This window comes from Oryctolagus cuniculus, chromosome 11, assembly GCF_964237555.1.
Source record: "Oryctolagus cuniculus chromosome 11, mOryCun1.1, whole genome shotgun sequence".
Classification (NCBI taxonomy): Eukaryota; Metazoa; Chordata; class Mammalia; order Lagomorpha; family Leporidae; genus Oryctolagus; species Oryctolagus cuniculus.
This window is the reverse complement of record NC_091442.1, coordinates 44,328,490-44,348,168: the sequence shown is the minus strand read 5'-3', so window position 1 is coordinate 44,348,168 and position 19,679 is coordinate 44,328,490. Positions and strand designations below refer to the sequence as shown.

The 19,679-nt window shown below is 50.4% G+C and overlaps 1 protein-coding gene across 3 annotated transcripts in view; it reads right to left on the bottom strand.

The window, feature by feature from the left end:
- The window catches only part of SLC24A3 (solute carrier family 24 member 3), a 524,378-nt gene that overhangs the window by 31,413 nt on the left and 473,286 nt on the right, over positions 1-19,679 (bottom strand). For all 3 annotated transcript variants that reach the window (XM_051845347.2, XM_070052127.1, XM_002710947.5), the window contains exons 8-12: positions 14,559-14,584; positions 9,857-9,910; positions 5,299-5,432; positions 3,271-3,431; positions 2,251-2,521 (exon numbers count right to left, since the gene is read on the bottom strand). In XM_051845347.2, coding sequence (XP_051701307.1) covers positions 2,251-2,521; positions 3,271-3,431; positions 5,299-5,432; positions 9,857-9,910; positions 14,559-14,584 — 646 coding nt within the window. The remainder of the gene's footprint in view (positions 1-2,250; positions 2,522-3,270; positions 3,432-5,298; positions 5,433-9,856; positions 9,911-14,558; positions 14,585-19,679) is intronic.

The following is a 19,679-nucleotide window of genomic DNA, read 5'->3' as shown; positions in this document are numbered from 1 at the left end:
CTGGGGGCTTCCCGGAGCATCCCTGGGAGCAGTCAGAAGCCCTGGGTGGCAGTGAGCAAGGCCGTTCTGTCTCCAGCCTGACTGTGCCTGCAAATGACTCTCCCCAGGCTACCCAGAAAGGAACACATTCCCATTCACACCTCGACCGAGGCCCCGGCAGGTCCTAGGAACCCAACTGAACTTCCAGCCGACACAACCGACACAACCGTGGAGCTAACCAGGGGGTGCTCTCTTAAGCTGCTGCATTTGTAGGCTTGTTAGCCACAGAAAGCAAAGAGTGGGGAGGGGAAAGAGGCTTTTGTCCTGGTTGACAGGGAAGAAAGTTGCCAAGGAATAGATGGATGGAAAGGCAGCAAAGTGGATACAGAACCCGAACACCGGGGATCCACCCCGAGATCCCCAGTGGAGGCCTGAGTTTTCCCCTAGATACATACCTATGATAAAGTGTTTAGTTTATCTGTACATTTAGATTTTCATCATTTGAATGTTGGAGAGATAAAGAGATTTTCTATCCACTGGTTCTCTCCCCCAAATGCCCACAACAGCTAGGGCTAGGCCAGGCCAAAGCTGGGAGCCCGTAGGTCAAGCTGGGACTCCCATGTGGATGGCAGGGATGCAAGCATCCATCATCTGCTGTCTCCTAGCTGCTGGATCAGAAGCAGAGAGGGGCCTTGGACCCAGGCACTGTGATATGGAACATGGGTGTTCCAAGCAACATCTTAGCCACTGCACCAAACACCCACCCCATGATAAGCTTATCAGTTAGGCACAGTGAGAGGTTAACAGTAATTAATAATAGAACAATGCTAACAATAGACTGTAGGAAGTTGCCAGTGTCACTGCTTGGGCATTTTGAGGCCATTATTCAGGGAAGTAAGGGTTACTTGAATGTAAGCGCAGTGACATTTGGCAGGAGATCTGACAATGCCGATGGCTACCATGAAAAGGCTAACGGGAGAGTAGCATACGCAGTGCGGATATGCTAGACAGAGCATTGATTCCCGTCTTGGGTGGGAAGGTGAGGGATGGTGCCAGATTTCACTGTGCTGCTCCGAAGAGCACACCAATAAAAACTGGGAAGTTCTCTATTTTCCCATTTAACATTTTTAATCCACAGTTGGTTGTACATAATAAAGTGGACAGTTGCAACCACGGATGAGGGAGAACCATCTTATGCTCTTTTCTACCAAGATGGCCTACTGCCAAGCAATGAATTAGTGATGGCTGAGCAGTTAGGGAATTTGGGGAATCTCTAGGAATCTGGATGGATATTGCCTAATGAGTTTTGGTAAGTACTTGGCAAGGCTAGGAGCCCTGAGTGGCATAGGAGCCATTCTGGTTACTTGCTAACCCCTGGATACAAGAGACGAGCACTGCAGAACACAGCAAGGAAAACACTTGCACCTGCAAAATGACACAGAACTTGGGCCCTCTGCACCCACTTCCCACCACTACGTGGGATTTCAGGTGGACCCAGTAAGATTTCCTCTGATGGTTCTCATGCAAATGCTGTGTAAATCAAGCCTCAGTGGGCACATATTGGATCAGGGCACGTCTTCTTGAAACAGCCAGAAGTTTCTAGAAGATCTAGCAAATAGGGAGAATTCTTCGGGCTTTGTCTTCCTGGTCCCATAATGGGTGGGGTGTGGGCAGGGACAAGGTGATGGGAACCTCCATGTGCAGCAGGTGCCCAGCTGTTGGCCAGGTATGCAGCTCTCATAGGACCTGCCTTGGAGTCAGCAGGTGGTGGGAGAGGCAGGGATTGGCAGTGGGGGAGGTAAGGGACAGGAAGTGAGAAGTACAAGAGGATGAGGGCGGCTTCCTGTGTTCCCCAGGGCAGGCAGGGCAGCCCTCCTTGGCTGGCTGGGATGGGATGCATGGAGGCGAGGGAGCTAAGTGCCTCTTTCCCCGTGGTCCAAGCTGCGTTTCTGACATGGGTCATGCACACTTTGTCCTTGGCAACCGAAGATCTCACACAACAGCAACGAGAAGACCTCCACGAAATGCATTTGGTCAGAGAGCTCACATTTCAACCCAAGCTCACGCACACCACCACCTTGGTCATTTTGGGACCTAATATGATAGCATGCTGCTCACTGTGGAAGCAGAATCTGAACATTTCTCTGCTCCCAGAGAGACACTGTGGGGACTGAAGAGTGAAAAGATCATCTGAGTCAAGTGCACCACTCAGTGGCCTCAAAACAGGGCCCAACCCCAGGCCAACCCCAGCCCAGGCCCTGGGTGTCTTACAGGGGGGGTCGAAGGGCGTGTATGGTCCCTCATCGTCCTCTTCGTCCTCCTCATCCTCCTCGTCATTGCCGTTGTTCTCACTGTCCTCATTTTCATTTTCTGTCTCACTGCCAGCCTCGGCAACCACATCGTCCCTCCGAGGCCCATCCACGCTCCGGTCTGGGCCACTGCTGGGCCCTGTCCCGTTCTCCACGGTGTGCTTGATGGGGATTTTGATGGCCACCTCGGATTCCCCATTGGCGTAGGCCCTGCTGTTGATCAGTCTTTGTCTCTGGAATGAGAAAGGTACAGGATTTCCACCGTCAGAGCGGCTGCACAAGACTTCACGCCCAACACTTGAACTACCGGGAGTACACCCAGGCGGCTGCGAAGAAGATGCTTCTGGAAGACTCTGGAGCCAAGTCTTAGGTGATTTTGCAAACAATGCACTCAGACACCACCCTACTAGGAGGAAAGGTGAACTTCTTACATCCCATTGGATCTTACATACACCAAAGGATGGCTGCTGTGGCTGGGATGTGCATGTCTCTGATGCCCTTGTGTACTGCAGGATTATCTCTCTTCTCCACATTGGAGGGACTCCTTGGTTTGTGTGTGGGACAGCCACATGACCATGTTTGGACTGGTGCATCAGTTAGGCTACCACTCCAGGGAAGGGAAGAGTCAGGTTGGATACTTGGGATTACTTTAAACCAGGAACCTGAGCAGCTACGTCTGTGCAGATTCACCTTAGGAGGCCGTATTTAAATGCAAGACTAGAAGAACAAGCAGGTGGAAGGGCTCAGGAGGGTTTTTCTGCACAAGCTGGAGCTAGACGATGGCTCTCAACGTGCAGAAGGGAGACATAGGATGTGGACACATGGCTGGCCCAGGGAGCAAAGATGTGGGGCAACGGCTTAGGGGTTGCATCGGGTTAGACTCTGAGTCAGGGGCTGCTTCTTTCAAACCCAGACCTGCTCTCTGTCTTTCCCAGAGGCCCCCACGCCCGTCCAGTGTGCATGGTCTGAGCTGCCCAGCTACCTCATTGATGAGCATGCGGCTGGCCATGGAGAGCCGGGTCTTGGGAGGGAAGTGGCTTGTGATCATGATTCGCAGGCCGGCCTCGGAGAAAGAAAGCTGGTGTGGGTAGGCTGACAGCAGCTCGTCCACCATGATCACTGATGCTTTGCGGTGGAAATTGGCTAGGGAAATGAAAAACGTTAAGAGAATAATGTTGAGGCCAGGGGGCACACAAGAGGCATTTGTTCATTTTTCTTTTCCCGTCTCTTCATTTCTCCTTCATAGTCTCCTTTGCCTCATTAATCCTATCCATTTACCCATCCATCCATCCATCCATCTTCCTTCCTTCTTTCTTTTCACTTTTTCTTCCACTCATCCACCCACCCCTCCACCCACCCGCCCACCCACCCACCCATCCACTCATCCACCCACCCATCCACTCATCCACCCATCCACCCATGCACTCATCCATCCATCCATCCACCCATCCATCCATCCATCCATCCACCCATCCACCCATCCATCCATCCACCCATCCACCCATCCAGGAAAGGTTGCAATGAGTAAAATCTGGAGAAGACTCAAAGCCTCTTTCCCATGGGTCATGCTACTAGGTCTTTGCAGATGCCTTGAAAAAATCTAAGCATCACTCATTGCCATGGTAGGAAGGAATGATGACATAACAATGCCTCCCCAGTGCTCAGAGAACTCTTGTCACACTCCTTAGTCACGGGCTACAGCAGAGACCTCAATGACTTCTTGGCACCCTGGATGCCCCTCAAATGTCAGCAACATTCTCACTGAGCTCCTCAATGTCACAGAGCTGACTTTAGGGCCACGTGGAGGACATGCCAGGGACCTGGTGTTTGCCTTCCCTCAGCCCAGGCTATGAGCGGTGCTGACAGATGGTGGGTGGGGAGCTGTCCGTGTTCCTGGGGCCTGAGGTTCAGAAGGGGTCTTGAGATAGATTGTGGTTTGTTGAAAGGCCTGGAAAAAACTGCTCTACCAAGGCCCAAGCCTGTTCTGCATGGTTGAGCACGGGGGTGCACAGCTTGTGGGGGCCTGGTCATAGCACCCAGGCCCCTGCGTGTTTCCCAAGCCACTGAAAGGGGCTCTTCTGGTAAAACCAATCCAAGGTTGCTCTCTTTGGTTTCCCAAGTGTATTCCTTTTATGGCTACAAATCACCCAGCAGAGAAGACACCGACTGAAACCCTCATGTAGAATGCTACAGAATAACTCCTTAGTCTCTCCTTAAGCACACCTATACTTTATGGAGGGGGAAAAAAGATCAAACATTGAGGTTTCAAAAATCTAATAATTACCCAGAGATTTCACAGACAAGAGACATTTGAAAATTCACTGATATACTTTCTCATTTTTTTCCCCATGAAGAAACCCTGGGGGACCAGGAAGAAATAAATTCACACGTGTCAAAGGGAACGTTAAAAAAAATTAAATGAACGATGAAATAGTCGGGGCAAAATTAAATGAGGATTTTCTGTGTCCCTCTAAGAAAGACTATTATTTGTCAGAGAGCCATGTAGCTTTGCCCTCTGTGAGAGTCAACTACAACGGGAGGGTTACTGGGAAATAAAGGGACATTTTCTGTCTCCCACTGCAGCTCGGGAGCCCCATAACCCAAAGCAAATCTGGATAAACAGTGTTAGGCCCACAACACCCATCAATGACAGAGCACTGCACCCAACTGTTTGACGTGTTTTATTGGCTTTCCTTATTGCAAAAACAATTCCCATGTCTGAGAAGAGAAGACAGGCTCACAGAGATCAAGTCAACTTGCTCCACGGTCACACAGCCCAGATAGGACAGCACTAACCCCTCTCCGTGAGTCCTTGCCCTGTGTGTTGCTTGGTGAGGCCTCAGGAGCTCCATGGGGCTCTGTGAGTCGGCCCATCCATCCCCATGCCGCAGCCAAAGCAAGGGCTAGGGACAGGAAAACTCTGCTCTGCTTTTGAGCAGTGGAGACGCCCTACGCGTGTCTACTCCCATTCCAGGGTCTCCTGCCTGCACTCAGGCACCTGCGCGGTTACCTTTCTTAAGTAGCACCACGGTGGCGTCACAGTTGCTGCTGTCGTCAATCTCGGCGTTGTTGGCCAGGCCGTTGGCCATGTTCTCAGCACCTTTGGTCCTCCTCTCGAAGCACTGATGTATGCAAGCGTTGTACCTGAGTGGAGCGGCAAGTGCAAAGAGGCCGTCAGCGGGGGCCAGTCCTCCACCTCCCAATGCCCCCGCCCCCGCCCCGGCCCCCGCCCCAACAGCGCACCCTGGAGCCCTGTCAGTGTAGACGCACTGTGTGGGACGCCCTGCCTCACGCTAGGATTGCTGTACCTTTGTCATCCCATTTACCCTCATGGAAGGATACAGAGTAAGTGAAAACAAAAGCGTCATCATACACTTCTTCCTTTGCCTGCTGAACTGGATAAACAGCAAAGGCCCTGGATATGTGGACCCTGAAGGGAGAGCTTGACTGTCCCACTGGGTCTTACTGGGATGTCCTTCCATGTGCAGTCTGTGGGAGCCCACACTGCATGGGGCAGAACAGAAACCCGGTCATAAGTTATGGGGTTGCTGGCTGTGACAAGGCAGGTGGGCAGGGTGGACTCCCGTTTTGTGCAACCCTCATGGACCCACAGGTGCCACCATCACAAGCAAGAGAAAAGGCAGACATCTGTGGGGCTCCCTATTGCAGGGCTCATCACACCTGGGACACAGCATGGCTGAGTCAGCTCGATACTGACACAGCCAAAGCCCAGAGGCCAAAGGCATGGGCTGCATCACACACAGGATGTGACTGCTTATGTCCAAGTTGTTAAAGCACAACCGTGTACCATGCATTTACTGGGGGTTGCATAGCAGGATAATAATACCATACAGCGAAAGAAATTTTGAAAATAAGATTAAAAAATTTATTTATTTGAGAGGCAAAGAGATGGAGAAAGACACGGAGACAGAGATCTTCCATGCACTGACTCACTCTTCAAATGCTCATAACGTTAGGTTGGGGCCAGGCCTTGAGGCTGGAAGCTAGGAACTCCATCCAGGTCTCCCATGTGGTTGGCAGCAGCACAATGACCTGAGCCATCACTGCTGCCTCCCGGGGTCTGTAGTAGAGGAAGCTGGAGTCGGGGGCCACACTGGGCATTGAATCCAGGTACTCCAGTGTGGGACCTGGGTATCTTAACTGCCTGCTCCAGGGAGGGCTTTCTTTCTTTCTTTTTTAAAGATTTATTTATTTATTTGAAAGAGTTACAGAGAGAGAGAGAGAGAGAGAGAGAGAGAGAGAGAGAGGAGAGGCAAAGAGAGAGAGAGAGAGAGGGGTCTTCCATCCACTGGTTCACTCCCTAATTGGCCACAACGACCACAGCTGCACTGATCTGAAGCCAGGAGCCTCCTCAGGGTCTTCCCATGTGGGTGCAGGGGCCCAAGGACTTGGGCCATCTTCTACTGCTTTCCCAGGCCATAGCAGAGAGCTGGATCAAAAGTGGAACAGCTGGGTCTCGAACTGGCGCCCATTTGGGAAGCTGGCACTGTGGGCGGTGGCTTTACCCACCAAGCCACAGCATCAGCCCCACAGGGAAGGCTTTTTTAAAATCAGATATTGGGTGAACAACCCAAGTTGCCACAATTTATCCTCATTAAAAGGCCTAGGAGCTAGGAACAATTCCTGATTTCATTTTGCATAAGAGGAAACAGATTCAGAATGGCTGGATACTCCTGGCCAAGGTCCTGTGGCTGGTGAGTGACAGCTAGAAGCTTCTGTTGGGCTGAATGGGAAACACTTGTTCTAACTGCCAGCCCATACTGTCTCCAATGGAACAAAACCCTGAAGCAGAGACCCAGGAAGTACAGAAATCAGCTACTGCCAAGGCCAAGTACCCAGCACGGTCCCGCGGGGTTCCTAGCTACCTGGCCAATCCAAAATCACCTTTGTATCTTCAGACAGAAAGTTTAAAGTCATTTTACAGTTATCTGGCCAGGAGGCAGCTGATGATTCTAAAATACCCTGGTTTTTTTTTTTTTTTAAAGCTGTGGTTGCTCTGTTTTATATTTTTAATTGAATGTTTAAAATTTTATGCTTGCACCCTGAAGCTATTTTATTGTGTAGCATGCAATTTTATAAATCAGATTTTATAAAACCCAATGATTAAAGCCTCTGATTACTGTTGGGGGGTGGCTAAAGAGCAGCGATTGCAATTTAGAACTTAGGCCCAGAATTTATGCAGAAAATTCTGCAAACGCAGTAGCTGCCGAGCCCCGTTTTATTTGTCTCCTGCTGGCTGCAACAGCTGGGATGTGGGTAAAGCTGCCGCGTCAGCAGAAACACACCTCTTGCCCGTCCGTATTTGGTTTGGGATGGAGGCGAGGACATGTTCCCAGCGTTCTCTTAACGTCCGTGTGCCCTGCTAGCAACTCAGGGACTTTACGACAGCATACGAAGGGCTGCAGTGGCCATAGAGTGCAGGCCAGTGGAATTCTTCAACCCCACTTCCTGTTAGCCCAAGTCTGGGTTTGAAAGCACCTCATTCCACAAAGCCCCTAGTAGATTCATGGTGAGACAGACTGTCATCAAAATTTAGACTGCCATCCCGAGGTCAATGTCGGGCACACAGCAGATACTGAGTGACGATTCTTCTGCATCCACCCTCCCAGTGGGGAATAAGAAGACTCTGCGCTTTGGGAACTCAAACTTAAGAGGCTACGAAAAGTAAAAATAAAAGGTCAAATAATCCCACCAGAGTGCCCAAGCTCTGCCTCTGATTCCAGCTCCCTGCTAATGTGTTCTTGGGAGGCAGCAGGCGATGGCTCAAGTAACCGGGTCTCTGCCACCCATGTGGGAGATCCCAACTGAGTTCTGTCTCCCAGCTTCCACCTAGCCTAGCCTTGTGCGTTTATGAGGAGTGACTCAGTGGATGGAAGATCTCGGTCTGTTTCTGTCTCTCTCTGCCTTTCAAATAAAATTAAGATAAAAATAATCAGGTAGAAAAGATGGCAGGAATGTATGTGTAGGGTCTACCCCCAGGGGCACTGATTCCTTACACAGTTTTGCTACTTGGGACAGGGAGGAGCAGAATGATTGTCTTCTTACTGAAAGCCTTCTCCTTGGGAAAGCCTTTAGGCCCTCTCTGGTTTTTGTCGGGAATTCATCTAACCAATATTCTTAAGTGGATGGTGTCTAGTTCCATGGATTCGACTCTGGTTTTCCTACCAGGGCATGCAAAAGTTGGTACTAAGACCCAGCTACTGACCACTGGACAGCTCCTCCAGCCAGTGCCAGAGAGCAGATTGAGCAGGAGGCAGCAGATTGTGTACAATCCACCCAGGCCATTAGCCAAGCCGATTCCTGCCTCTGCTATCCATTTGCTATCTGCCAACGTTCATCCTGGTGTCTCCAGCAGGTCTCTCCATCACTGGAGGCCGAAATGAACTGCTAGGCCTCCCCATAATGTCAGAAGTCCAATATGGCCATTTCAGACCGTTACCTGATGTGTCCAAACTGGACATTTCTGACAGCTCTGGACTTTCTTGTTCCCTGGAGAAGGAGGTCACTGTTGCAGCTACAAATGCTGGGGGAAACAGGGGGTGGGGGAATAAAAGATCCAGCCCTCAAGGGGGCACACAGCCACAACACAGGATCTCTCTTTATCACTTAGGACCTCCTCACCTCAGTGATATTAGGCACAAAGCTGACCCAGTATGTTCACAACCGTGGAGCCTCCCTTCACCTTGGATGATGGGGAAGCAGCAATATAACTCTTGCTATCAAAAGTAAACAGATGCCAGGGGGGAAAAGAACGCATGTTGTGATGGTTTTAGAACAAGATCAGAATCCTGTAGCACTCCTCCTTTCAACAGGTGAATTCACTCCCTGGAGCACAGCCTGACTCAGTAACTTGCCTCCAGGAACTAGAATATGAGGAAGTCACTCAAGCACTCCTAGGGAGCAGGTGATGAAGAACTGAGCCCTCCCGCCAACTGCCAGCAGGGGGGCTCCACCAGCTCCAAGGACAGCTGGTGACCATGGCCAACATCTGAGCTGCAATGTCGTGAGAGACCCTGAGCTAGACTCTTTTGGGGACATTGCCCCTGGGAGTGAGGACTGAAGCCACCAAGTTTTGGGCTAATCTGTTACACAGCAATGGATGACAACTGCAACAGAGCAAAGGATGTCTATAGACCTGGTTTGAGTCATCTTCCTTCTGGCTCTGTCCCTTGCTCCATGTAGAAGTCTAATTTACTGGGTTTTACCACCCCTTCCAAAAACAGAGCGAAGACACAACTAATTAAGCTAGGTTCCTGGATCCTGAAGAGGAAGCAAGTGTTCTAGAAAGTTCTCAAACGAAACATCTGAGTGTCGATTCCATCATCATGTGTGGGTTGGAAGGGTCCTTGTGATTAATCCCGATGGCAGTGGCTCTCAGCAGGTTGCCCAGGAGCTAAATGAGCCTGGGATGGGGGTGGCGGTGTTGGGGGCAGGTGTCAAACAAGCAGAAGACCCCACACCTGCCCAGCTGCTCTTTGCACATTGGCACCTAACACTGAATGTAAGAAACCGTCTTGGAAAGGAAACGAAGGAAGGACTTTACTTACTTCATGATGACAATGTAGATGACATACATCAGCACAAGCACTAAAGACTCCCACCTGCACACAAACCAAGAGCAGTTAGAGGACGTGGTCGCAGGCAGCCAGGCACCCCCACAAAGCCCATTTGACACAAATGGCCAGGATGGCAAGGCAGAGTGGTTATGGGTATTTCTGGGTCTGTAGACGCTTTCAGCAAAGCCTGTGGTTTTCAATCTTCTTTCTTCCCTCCCCACCAGAAGGGAAAATACTTCTTCCTCTCTGCTATTTGCTCACCTACAAAAGCTGTTGCAAAGCAAAAAGACTTTCACACCAGACGTGGGTCTGTATTTATAAACCTGTCCATAGTTTCACTGTTCTCTGAGCTTGTTCGGATACACAGATGGAAGGCAAACTGAGACTAGAAGAAATGATAGGTGACTGAGGGATGGTAACACATGCGGGAGCAGGGAATAAGGGGTGGAGGGGGGAGAGACAAAGAGAGAGCAAGAGAGACAGAGACAGAAATACAAAGTGAGATACAGAGAGACACTGAAAGAGACAGAGAGATGATGAGACAGAAAGGAAGCCACAAAGAGACAGAGAGAGGCACAGAGACAAAGAGACAGAGATAGAGAAAGATGGGAGAGAGAGCGAGCACACCTGGGCAGAGAAGGTGCCTGCAGGGAAGGGAAGAATGAATGAGTGGGAAAATGGCCAAGAGACCCAGAGGAAATAAATAATGAGATGCGCTGGAATGCACCTTGAGCTCCTTATAATTTGAATACTTTTTCTATTTTCTTATTTTTCAGGTAGAAAACAGGAACATGGCTTTCTGGTCCCCTTCAGTGGCAGAATGAGATGGGCCAACTGAGGGAGCAATTTGGGCTCTCAGAGTAAGTTAGTGGAGAATGGGCTCAGGAGGGAATTCCAGGGTCCGTGCGCTGCCCATCTCCCCTTTGCTCTTGGCAAATTCCTTGTCTGGAAGTTGCTCCTAGATAAATATTTGCTCAGAATGCATATACAAGGGTTTTTGTTTCAGAGGTGTTTATAAAACACAGACATGAGAGAAGTCAGATCATTATAAATTGAGGGGCCAGGTACACAGGTTCTAAGTATGCCCCTCAACAGGCCAGCATGGCTCCTTCATGAAGAGTGATCGTGCAAATATGTATGTGTCTATGTCAGCGAGTGCACAGGATGCTGCATTGAGAGAAGCAGCCCAAGTGTCTAAATCCCTCCCACTGCTCCCATGCCTCTGGGCTTCTCTCATAGCCACACTCCTCAAAGCACAGCGTCCACTGTGTGTGGGTACCCACCGTTCCCAGGATAAGTGTCACCAGTCTGACTTCCACACTCATCTGTCCCCTCAAACCTCTGTCAAGGACACAGGTGACTGCCACCTCCACAAACCCAAGGACCATGGTCTGCCACGCTGTTGGATCTCTCTACAGCATCAGAGAGATGCTCATCCTCCTTCCTCCACAAAAGTGCTCTCCCACGGCTCCCAAGAGACCTTGCTCCCGGATTTCTTCTGGTCTCCCTGGTTTCTCCTTCTCCATCTCTGCTGCCTCCTCCACTTCCTCAGTTCAATCTCTGATTATTGGACCCTCTTGTGTTTGTACCTAGAGTTTCTCATCTGGTGACCCCATCCTGATCTACTGCTATAAATGCCATACACATAATCATGACACCCAATTTACACATGCAGGCCACACCTCCCTCCAGCTGCCATCTCATACATCTGACTTTGTAAAAGTTCTTTTTATTGGAAAGGAAAAGGGAGGATGTGAGAGGGAGGAGAGAGACAGAGGGGGGGGGGAGAGAAGGAGAGAGAGAGAGAGAACTCTTATTCACTGGGTCACCCCTTCAAAAGGCCACGATGGCCAGGGTTGAGCCAGGGCCAGAGCCAGGAGCTGGAAATACAACCCAGGTGTGCCACATAGATGCAGGAACCCAATTACTTGAGCTGTCACCATTGCCTCCCAGGTTCTGCGTTCCCATGAAGCTGAAATGGGGAGGTGAAGCCAGCAATTCTATTGTGCACACCTGGAGAATTTGCTATGTGAGACAAACAAACCCCTATTGCTTTAATCCACTGTAACCAGATTTTCTATTACCTGCTACTAAACGCATTGCTGGCTGACTGCTGATGGCCACTTCTTGGTTGAAGGCGACATTCTAGAACACTGTATTAGCAATGGTGAAGGAACCTAATGGGGCCGGACAGGGACATCTTGTCCTTGTGTATTTGTATTTGACAAAACTCTTTCTTCTAAAGAGTATCTGACTGCCAAAATAAACACAATTGAAACAAGTCTCATTTTGAGGGTTAGGGTGAGTTGATTGTTTGCCTTGAAGTTGGTAGAACATGCTAGAACATTCTAGAACAAGGAATGGACTTCACTGGCTGTGCTATGATTAGAATGCTTCCACTGCACAGATTGAGGAACCTGACTTTAAGCAGAGCAATCAGCCCCTGGACAAACCTTTGCAGCAAAATAAATACTGTGGTTGGCTTGGTGAAAAAGTGTAAGTGAATGACCAAACATGTGTGAAAAGTTAGCACATTTTGCATTCACTGATGAGAAGCTGAAATCTCTAGAAGTCTCAAAGCAGTTAAAGGCCAGTGGCACACACTGAATTCCTCAGCCTCCCTCATCTGAGAACAACTCTCCATCAGCTTCTCTGTGTAATAACAATTGTACCACCACAGCACAATCTGGCAGCAATGTTCTGGTGGCACAAAAGCCCCCAGCCCACTCTCCCCTGGGGGCTACAGCTCACCAGGACCCCAACATCCCCCAGGCTAGAGCGAGACACATCTGGGACTTGCAACTCACTGATGCCCCTCTGGTCCCTTCCTCCTAACTTTACCAGTGGGAGCCCTGGTTGTCAAGCCAAGGGCTCTGATAACCGTTCCCTTACAGAGTCTGGACCCCTCAGCTGCAGGCCAGGGTGCTACCAAGGTCGGGGGGTTGGGTCACCCAACATCACAGGAAAAAGCCCGTGGGGGGCAGAGGAGGTAGACTTTCCCCTTGTGGAATATTCAAAAAGATCTTTGGAGGAGGGCATGTCCTGGGACCAACTCATGTGACACTTGCTTTCTCTCCTCCTGCTGGGGTTCCCATGCAGCAACACCATGGAGATGGGAAGAGAGCACTTCCCCTAACACTCCCAGCAGAGCAGAGCCTTCCGGAACATTCTCCTGCAAAGTGCAGCAGAGCGACTTCTGCCATCATGTGATCCTACTGCCCTAGTCTCCAGGGCAGCACCATTGGCAAAGAGCAGGCAACGCTGAGCCATAGTGCAGCACCTACTATTTGCTAAGCCAGGGCAGTAACCTTGCAAACGAGGCCATCAGTTGGCCGGAAGTTGCTTCTGGAAGTTTTCTTGTGTTTGCTTCATCCCCAAGGACATGGGGGTGGAAGAACTGTACTCTGTTTGGGGATCACCTCTAGAGCAATCTCACAGGCTGCCCTGAGAGAGAGAGAGAGAGAGAGAGAGAGCGAGCCCATACCTGCTGGTTCACTATCCTATTCCCCAAATGCCTGCAACAGCCAGGACTGGGCCAAGGCCAAAGGCAGGACCTGGGAACTCAACCCAGGTCTCCCACGTGGGTGGCAGGAGCTGTTACTTGAGCCATCCCTGCTGCCTTCCAGGGTCTGCATTAGGAGGAAACTGGAGTCGGGTATCAAACCCAGGTCCTCTAATAGGGTGCAGCATCTTCACGGATGTCTTCACCCTGGGTTAAATGCCTGCCCTGAGATAGCCATCCTGACGGACCATCTCCCAGCCTTCCCTCCTCTCTTGCACACACAGAGGCAGACTTGGCAAAAGCATCCTAGAGCCATGTGCAAAATTCATCATCGATAAAACAGGTTCCCCAACACCCCCAAAGTTCAGAAATCATAGGGATGCCCCTCCCCCATCCAGGGCTGGAACCAAGGATTCACATCTGGCTGCCAATGGAGGTGGGTGGACTTTCTACTTCCTTTTCTAGCTCATTCCTAGCTTTAAGGAATGCCATGGAAACTCTGGACCCACAGACCTACACCTATTCCTAAGATGCTATTACACTGTACTTCTCCATATCAAATATATTTGCAGAAATATAACAAGAATAAACAACACCCTCCATATCTAGCTCCATTCCAAAAATTTGACTTGTGTAGCACCTATCTTAAAAAAGAGGGTGTGGACAATTGGCCTAAGTGCAAATGTATTTCTATATATTTAATTGGAGCAAAATCCTGTTGGTCAAAAAAAAAATCACAGATGTTTCAGAGCTGTAAACTTTATTTGACTGTCAGGCCCACGTTCAATGGGTTAAATGTCATCCAAGTGCTTGGATCCCGAGTCCTAATACATACACAATATTTGGAATTTAGATGAAATTTGCAAAGATGCATCAAATCTTAACACTGGCCTGAATGGGGAAAGGCATGGCTGAGTCCCAACTGATAACCTGGACAATAAAGACCTCCAAAAATGCAAGAATCAGAAATGCAGCCTCCATCCGTCACCTCTGCAGCCCAGAGAAAGGGGCCCCACTCCACAGAAGCTAACTGAACTTCTTGGCTGAAGTGAACAGAGGTTGCCAAAAAAATGCTAGCCACTCCATACTCCCACCACACTGCCCCCTTTCCTAGACCTTCACTCCCAACTGCCATCTAGAAGGTTCAATTCAACATGAGAACGGGAATGTAGGGAAAAACAAGGTACTCACCAGGAGACTTTTTCATCGTAAATGAACTGTGAAAAAGAAAAAAAAAAAACAAAAGAAAACGTTAGACCCACACATGCACCCCCATGCTTTAAGCCTGCACACTGTTCATTCTTGTGGCTGGCACGAGACTGGGCTGGCCTGGAGCCGGAGGTGCTGGTGGGGAGACTTCCTCTGCACCTGTTGAACCCTCGGCCAGTGTGGGTAGACACGGGAGGTGTCATTGGCAGGTAGGAGTGGGCATGTGTGCAGGGGACCAGCATCCACAGAGCGACAGGGAGAGTGACCACCCTGCTTTGCAAAGGCAGGGTCACTGCAGAGCCTGAAGCTGGGTAGCCTCTAGACTTCTTTTTGCCAGCTCATTCCTGGAAAGTTCTAGAAGGGGATGTATGTGCTCAGTGGATGCTTCTACACAGGAGACCTGTTGCCACCTGTGGGATTTCTGCACATCTCCAGGCAGTGTGCAACAAACACCCCACAGTTTTTTTTTTTTTTTAAAGATTCATTCATTCATTTGAAAATCAGAAATATATATACACACATATATAGAGTATATATACTCTATATATATGCATTTCTGATTCTTGCATGTATATATATATGTATATATATGTATATATATATTCTTGCATGTATATATATGTATATATATACATGCAAGAATCAGAAATGCATATATATATGTATATATATACATATATACATATATATATATATATATAGAGAGAGAGAGAGAGAGAGATCTTCCAACTGCTGGTGAACTCTCCAGATGGCTACAACAGCCAGGGATGGGCAAGGTTGAAGTCAGGAGCCAAGAGCTTCATCTGGCTCTCCCATGTGAGTGCAGGGGGCCCAAACACCTGGACTATCTTCTACTGTTTTTCCCAGGCCATTAGCAGGGAGCTGGATTGGAAGTGGAGCAACTGGGACTTGAACCGGTGCCCATAAGAGATGCTGGCACCGCAGGTGATGGCTTTATCCCCAATGCCACAGCGCCGGTCCCTGCCCTCACAGCTGTTATACAAGAACAGAGACTTCTGGGAAGTGAATTATCTTCTTAGAGCTGACTTATTTGTATGCTCCCTTAAAAGAATTTTGTTCAAAGGAAAACTCACATGGCAACCAGAAGTGGAGTTTCAGCGGCCCATTGCACAAGGAGATTGGCCTGGAAAAGTAAAGGCAGATCCTGGCTGGACCAGGTCGGCTGCCCACACCCTGGGCCACAGGCCTGGCTTCTTATCAAGGAAGGGGATAGTGAGGCCGGGAAGCAGCAAAAGGCACGCACGTGCCCTGGTGAGCGTTCTCTCCTGATCAGTTAGGACCGAGAGAATACAAGGAGAATACATGGTTTACTTAAGCCGTCATCTGCAGAGTACCTTATGGGAAAGGGACTGATGCATATGGGGAATGCATATTTCGATGCACATGGGGAAACTGGCTCACAGAGAACATAAGGAACTTTCTGGGGGTTGCTTAGTTTGTTGTGGAATTGGATCCCACATGGAGCCCCAGTTCTTAATTTCATTTAAAAAAATGTTAAAAATAATTTAGAGACAGAGAGTGAGAATGAGAGCTCTCCTACCCCCTGATTCATCCTCCAAACATATGCAAAGCCTGGGACTGGGGAGCTAGGAGCCAAGGACTCAATCTAGGTTTCCAATGTGGGAAGCAGGAGCCCAGTTGCTTGCGCCATCACTGCTGCCCCTCCAGGGTTGGTATCAGCAGGAGCTGGGGTCAGGAGTCAGAGCCAGGACTTGAACCCAGGTGCTCCAGTGTGGGTCGTGGGGGTCTTAACTGCTAGGGCAACGCCCACCCCTGCTTGGCTATGTTTCCCGGGACACAATGATGCGCCAGGTGACATGCTGTTGAACCCAGGAGAGCACAGTGACCCTTTATTCCTGGAAGGAGCTTTTTCCTTTGTGCCCCAGCCTGGCTGGGTGGCTTTCTCTCTGGAGACACACAGGACACTGTGGGCGTCTCAGGTGTTGTGATGGGGATGGCCAATGCAGCCACCACCAGGGCACAGCTCCCATGGCTCCAGGAGCCTCTCTCCAGCTACCTTGCAAGTCCAAAGGCAAGGAAGAGTGAGGAGCCATGGTTATCTGTCCTGGTGCATCACGGGAAATGGATCCTGGCTTCCCCTTTTTCCTTAGACTCATCCCTGTGATCAGCTTTGACAAGCCGTCATTTGGATAACAACGCCAAAAACTAGGTCGAGCAGAGAATGAAAGAACCAAAGGAAGCACTCCCCTGCTCCGGGCTGGCTGGGATGGAGTCCTTTTCCCGGAAGGCATTCACAGCTGTTTTGCATAATCACTAGTTTTTCAAGAAGATTTTTTTTTCTCTCAAGAAATCAGGGAACAGACTACATGATTTTAAGATGGGAGGCATTTTCTATTAATTGAAGTTAATTCAGTAGGAGCTTTAGCAGTGGGCTGGAACAATCAATTCACGGCCACTTAAGAGGATACCAGCTCCTGGGGAAGAGTTTATTAGGCCAGGCCAATGTGATTTTCCTGTATCAGCGAAGGCCGCTAATACGGTGTCGTGTGAAAGCAGCTTTAGTTCTGTGTGATCTCCTCTCAGACGGGCACACAGGGCCTGCACAGAGCCTCTGGGAATTCTCTCACCTCGGGAGAAAGTTATCTTCCATTCTAGAAGTGAGCCCTGGTATGAAAACAGCTTCAACCCTTGATTCACTTCAACAATCACAGCCAAGAACAACAGGAGAAGGGGCCCCGTTGACCAAAGACCCTTGAACCAAGGGCAGAAGTTACTGGGAACACAGCCGGAGAAATAACGGGCAACCTTGGATGAGGCTGGACAAGATGAGCCATCAGAGACACAGCAGCCGGAGCCTGATGCCCTGGGAGGCTGGGACACTTGGGGCAGGCAGGTGATCCTGTTGCAAGACCTGATGGATGGCAGAGAGCTGGGAACATCCACGTGATGGATGGAGCTTTTGGTCTCTCTACCTGGCATGAGGACGCTCCATCAGGCACACTGCAGCGGAGGAGGAGAGAAGGGGCCCAGAGGGGGCAGGAAGAAGCTCACGTAGCACCAGAGCCCCTAATTTCCCCATGGCTCCTGAGCACACATGGTTCAGTTTCTAAGAGGACTGTGCTGGAGAAATGTGAGGGTCAGGACAGAGCCATAGACTGGATGAAGGGCCAGCAATCAGGGCCGTCCGGAGATCCATGTGGGAACAAGCTCGGCTGCGCACAGTGCTGCCTCCAAGCACTGGGTGGAGTTACTTGGAGGAGGGTGAGCAGGTGGGCGCCCCTTTGGTACAGGCGCAGAGCTTCCCTTCTGGAGGGTACCCCGCTGGGCTCTCCAGGGAGCGTCAGAGCCACCCTGTGGGAAACTCTTGGGAACAGGCACAGGCATGGCTCTCCCTTGGGTTGTTGATGGCTGGCGGGGGTGACGACTTCTCAGTCTTTATAGAGTGCATTGGATTTGAGAGCTAAGACAGGGGTTGCATATCCCCCTGTTATGTTCATCCTCCAGCTGTGAGCAAAGTCAAAATGACGTACCCCACCTCTCACAGTGTAGAAGAAAATCTGAAATTCTTTAACGCTCCCTTCTCCTAACCAAGGACCCACGGCCCCAGTTCCACAGAGTCGCCACTAGGTGGTGCGCACGTTCCAGCCCTCCGTCCAAGCCACCTCTGCAAGGTGGTGGAGTGGAAGTGCAGCCAGCCAGTCCAAGTGCATTTTCACAGCTCCGTTAGGTCTCCTGGAAGGAGCGGACGCACCTCCGGGCAGATGACTCCTAATGAAGGAACCTGCAGCCAATCCACGCATGGCACGGGCAAGGTGGGGTCCCACGACGGTGCCTGCCGGTCGCACGTTGGAGGGAACAAGTCATCTGTGTGGACATTGGTTCTGTGGTGATCATGATGTGGACGTGTACGGCCTTCTGAAGTGAACTTTCCTCAGCTAGGTTTTGAAAAGCGTTAATGCCCTGGCCTGCAGTGTCAGCATCCCTATGGGCGCCAGTTCGAGACCCGGCTGCTCCACTTCCAATCCAGCTTTCTGGTATAGCTTGGGAACGCAATAGAGGATGGCCCAAGTCTTGGGGTAGGCAGCGCCTCTCCTTGGACTCTGCTGGTTGTGTTTGGGACCAGGCACTGGGACCACCTGCGGGAGGTGCTAAGGGACACCCAGGGCCCCAGCTTCCAGGGCTGGTCAGAGGAGGGGGGAGGGCCTGTCTTCTGACTCACATGTGAGTCACTCAAAGCTACCTGCGGCTCTGCCCTTTGGTTTCTAAGTGTTGTGCAGCTGGGCCAGGCGTGAGCAAACAGGAAGGAATTTCACAAAAAGCCCTAATTTCCTGCAGGCTTCAGAGGAACCGCTGGTTGCCATGGAAACAGGCTTGTCAGTCCTGGCGTCTGTTCTGAGTCCTCCTTCCAGGCGAAAGCCAGGCTTACATCAGGCAGGTGAACCTGCCGTGGAAGAGCTCCCCAGGGACCGGCAGACTCCAGATGGGGAGGACAGCGCAGGGGTTGCCCTGGCACGGCGGACAGGAGGGGATGGGCTGTGAGCAGGTGGCCATGTGTGTCAGTCCCAGGTTTGCCTGGTAACCGTGAGACAGGGCGGCGGCCATGCTGCAGCTAAGATTTCACTGCCTGTTTCCTAATCATTGTCATTGTCACACTGTGATGCAGTGAGGATCGCAGCAGGAAATTGACACCGTCATTTTCTTTCGAGAGGCTGAAACTTTGAGAATCTTCTTTCCCTGGCCACGAATGGCTCCAGCCCCCTGTGGACCTCATCTGCATTGGGAGCCCTTGCTTCTTCAGCTCTGGGAGCTGGGGTGCAGATGGCTTCGATAAGGCCATGCCCACTTCATCTGTGGATAGGAATTCGGTGGAATTCTGGCTGTTATGTGCAAGGGACGTGGTCCTTCCATGAGGGTAAATGGGAATTCCTACCGCAGGATGTTTAGGCGGTGGACTGCATGGTATCAGTCATTGCAGGAGGGCACAAAATAAAGATGACCTAGAGAGGCCGGGGTTGACCAGAGCTGGGCACATCCTCTTGATACGTGTTTTAAAAAAGATTGAGAGAGGAGCCAGTGCTGTGGTGTAGCAAGTAAAGCCGCCACCTGCGGTGTCGGCATCCC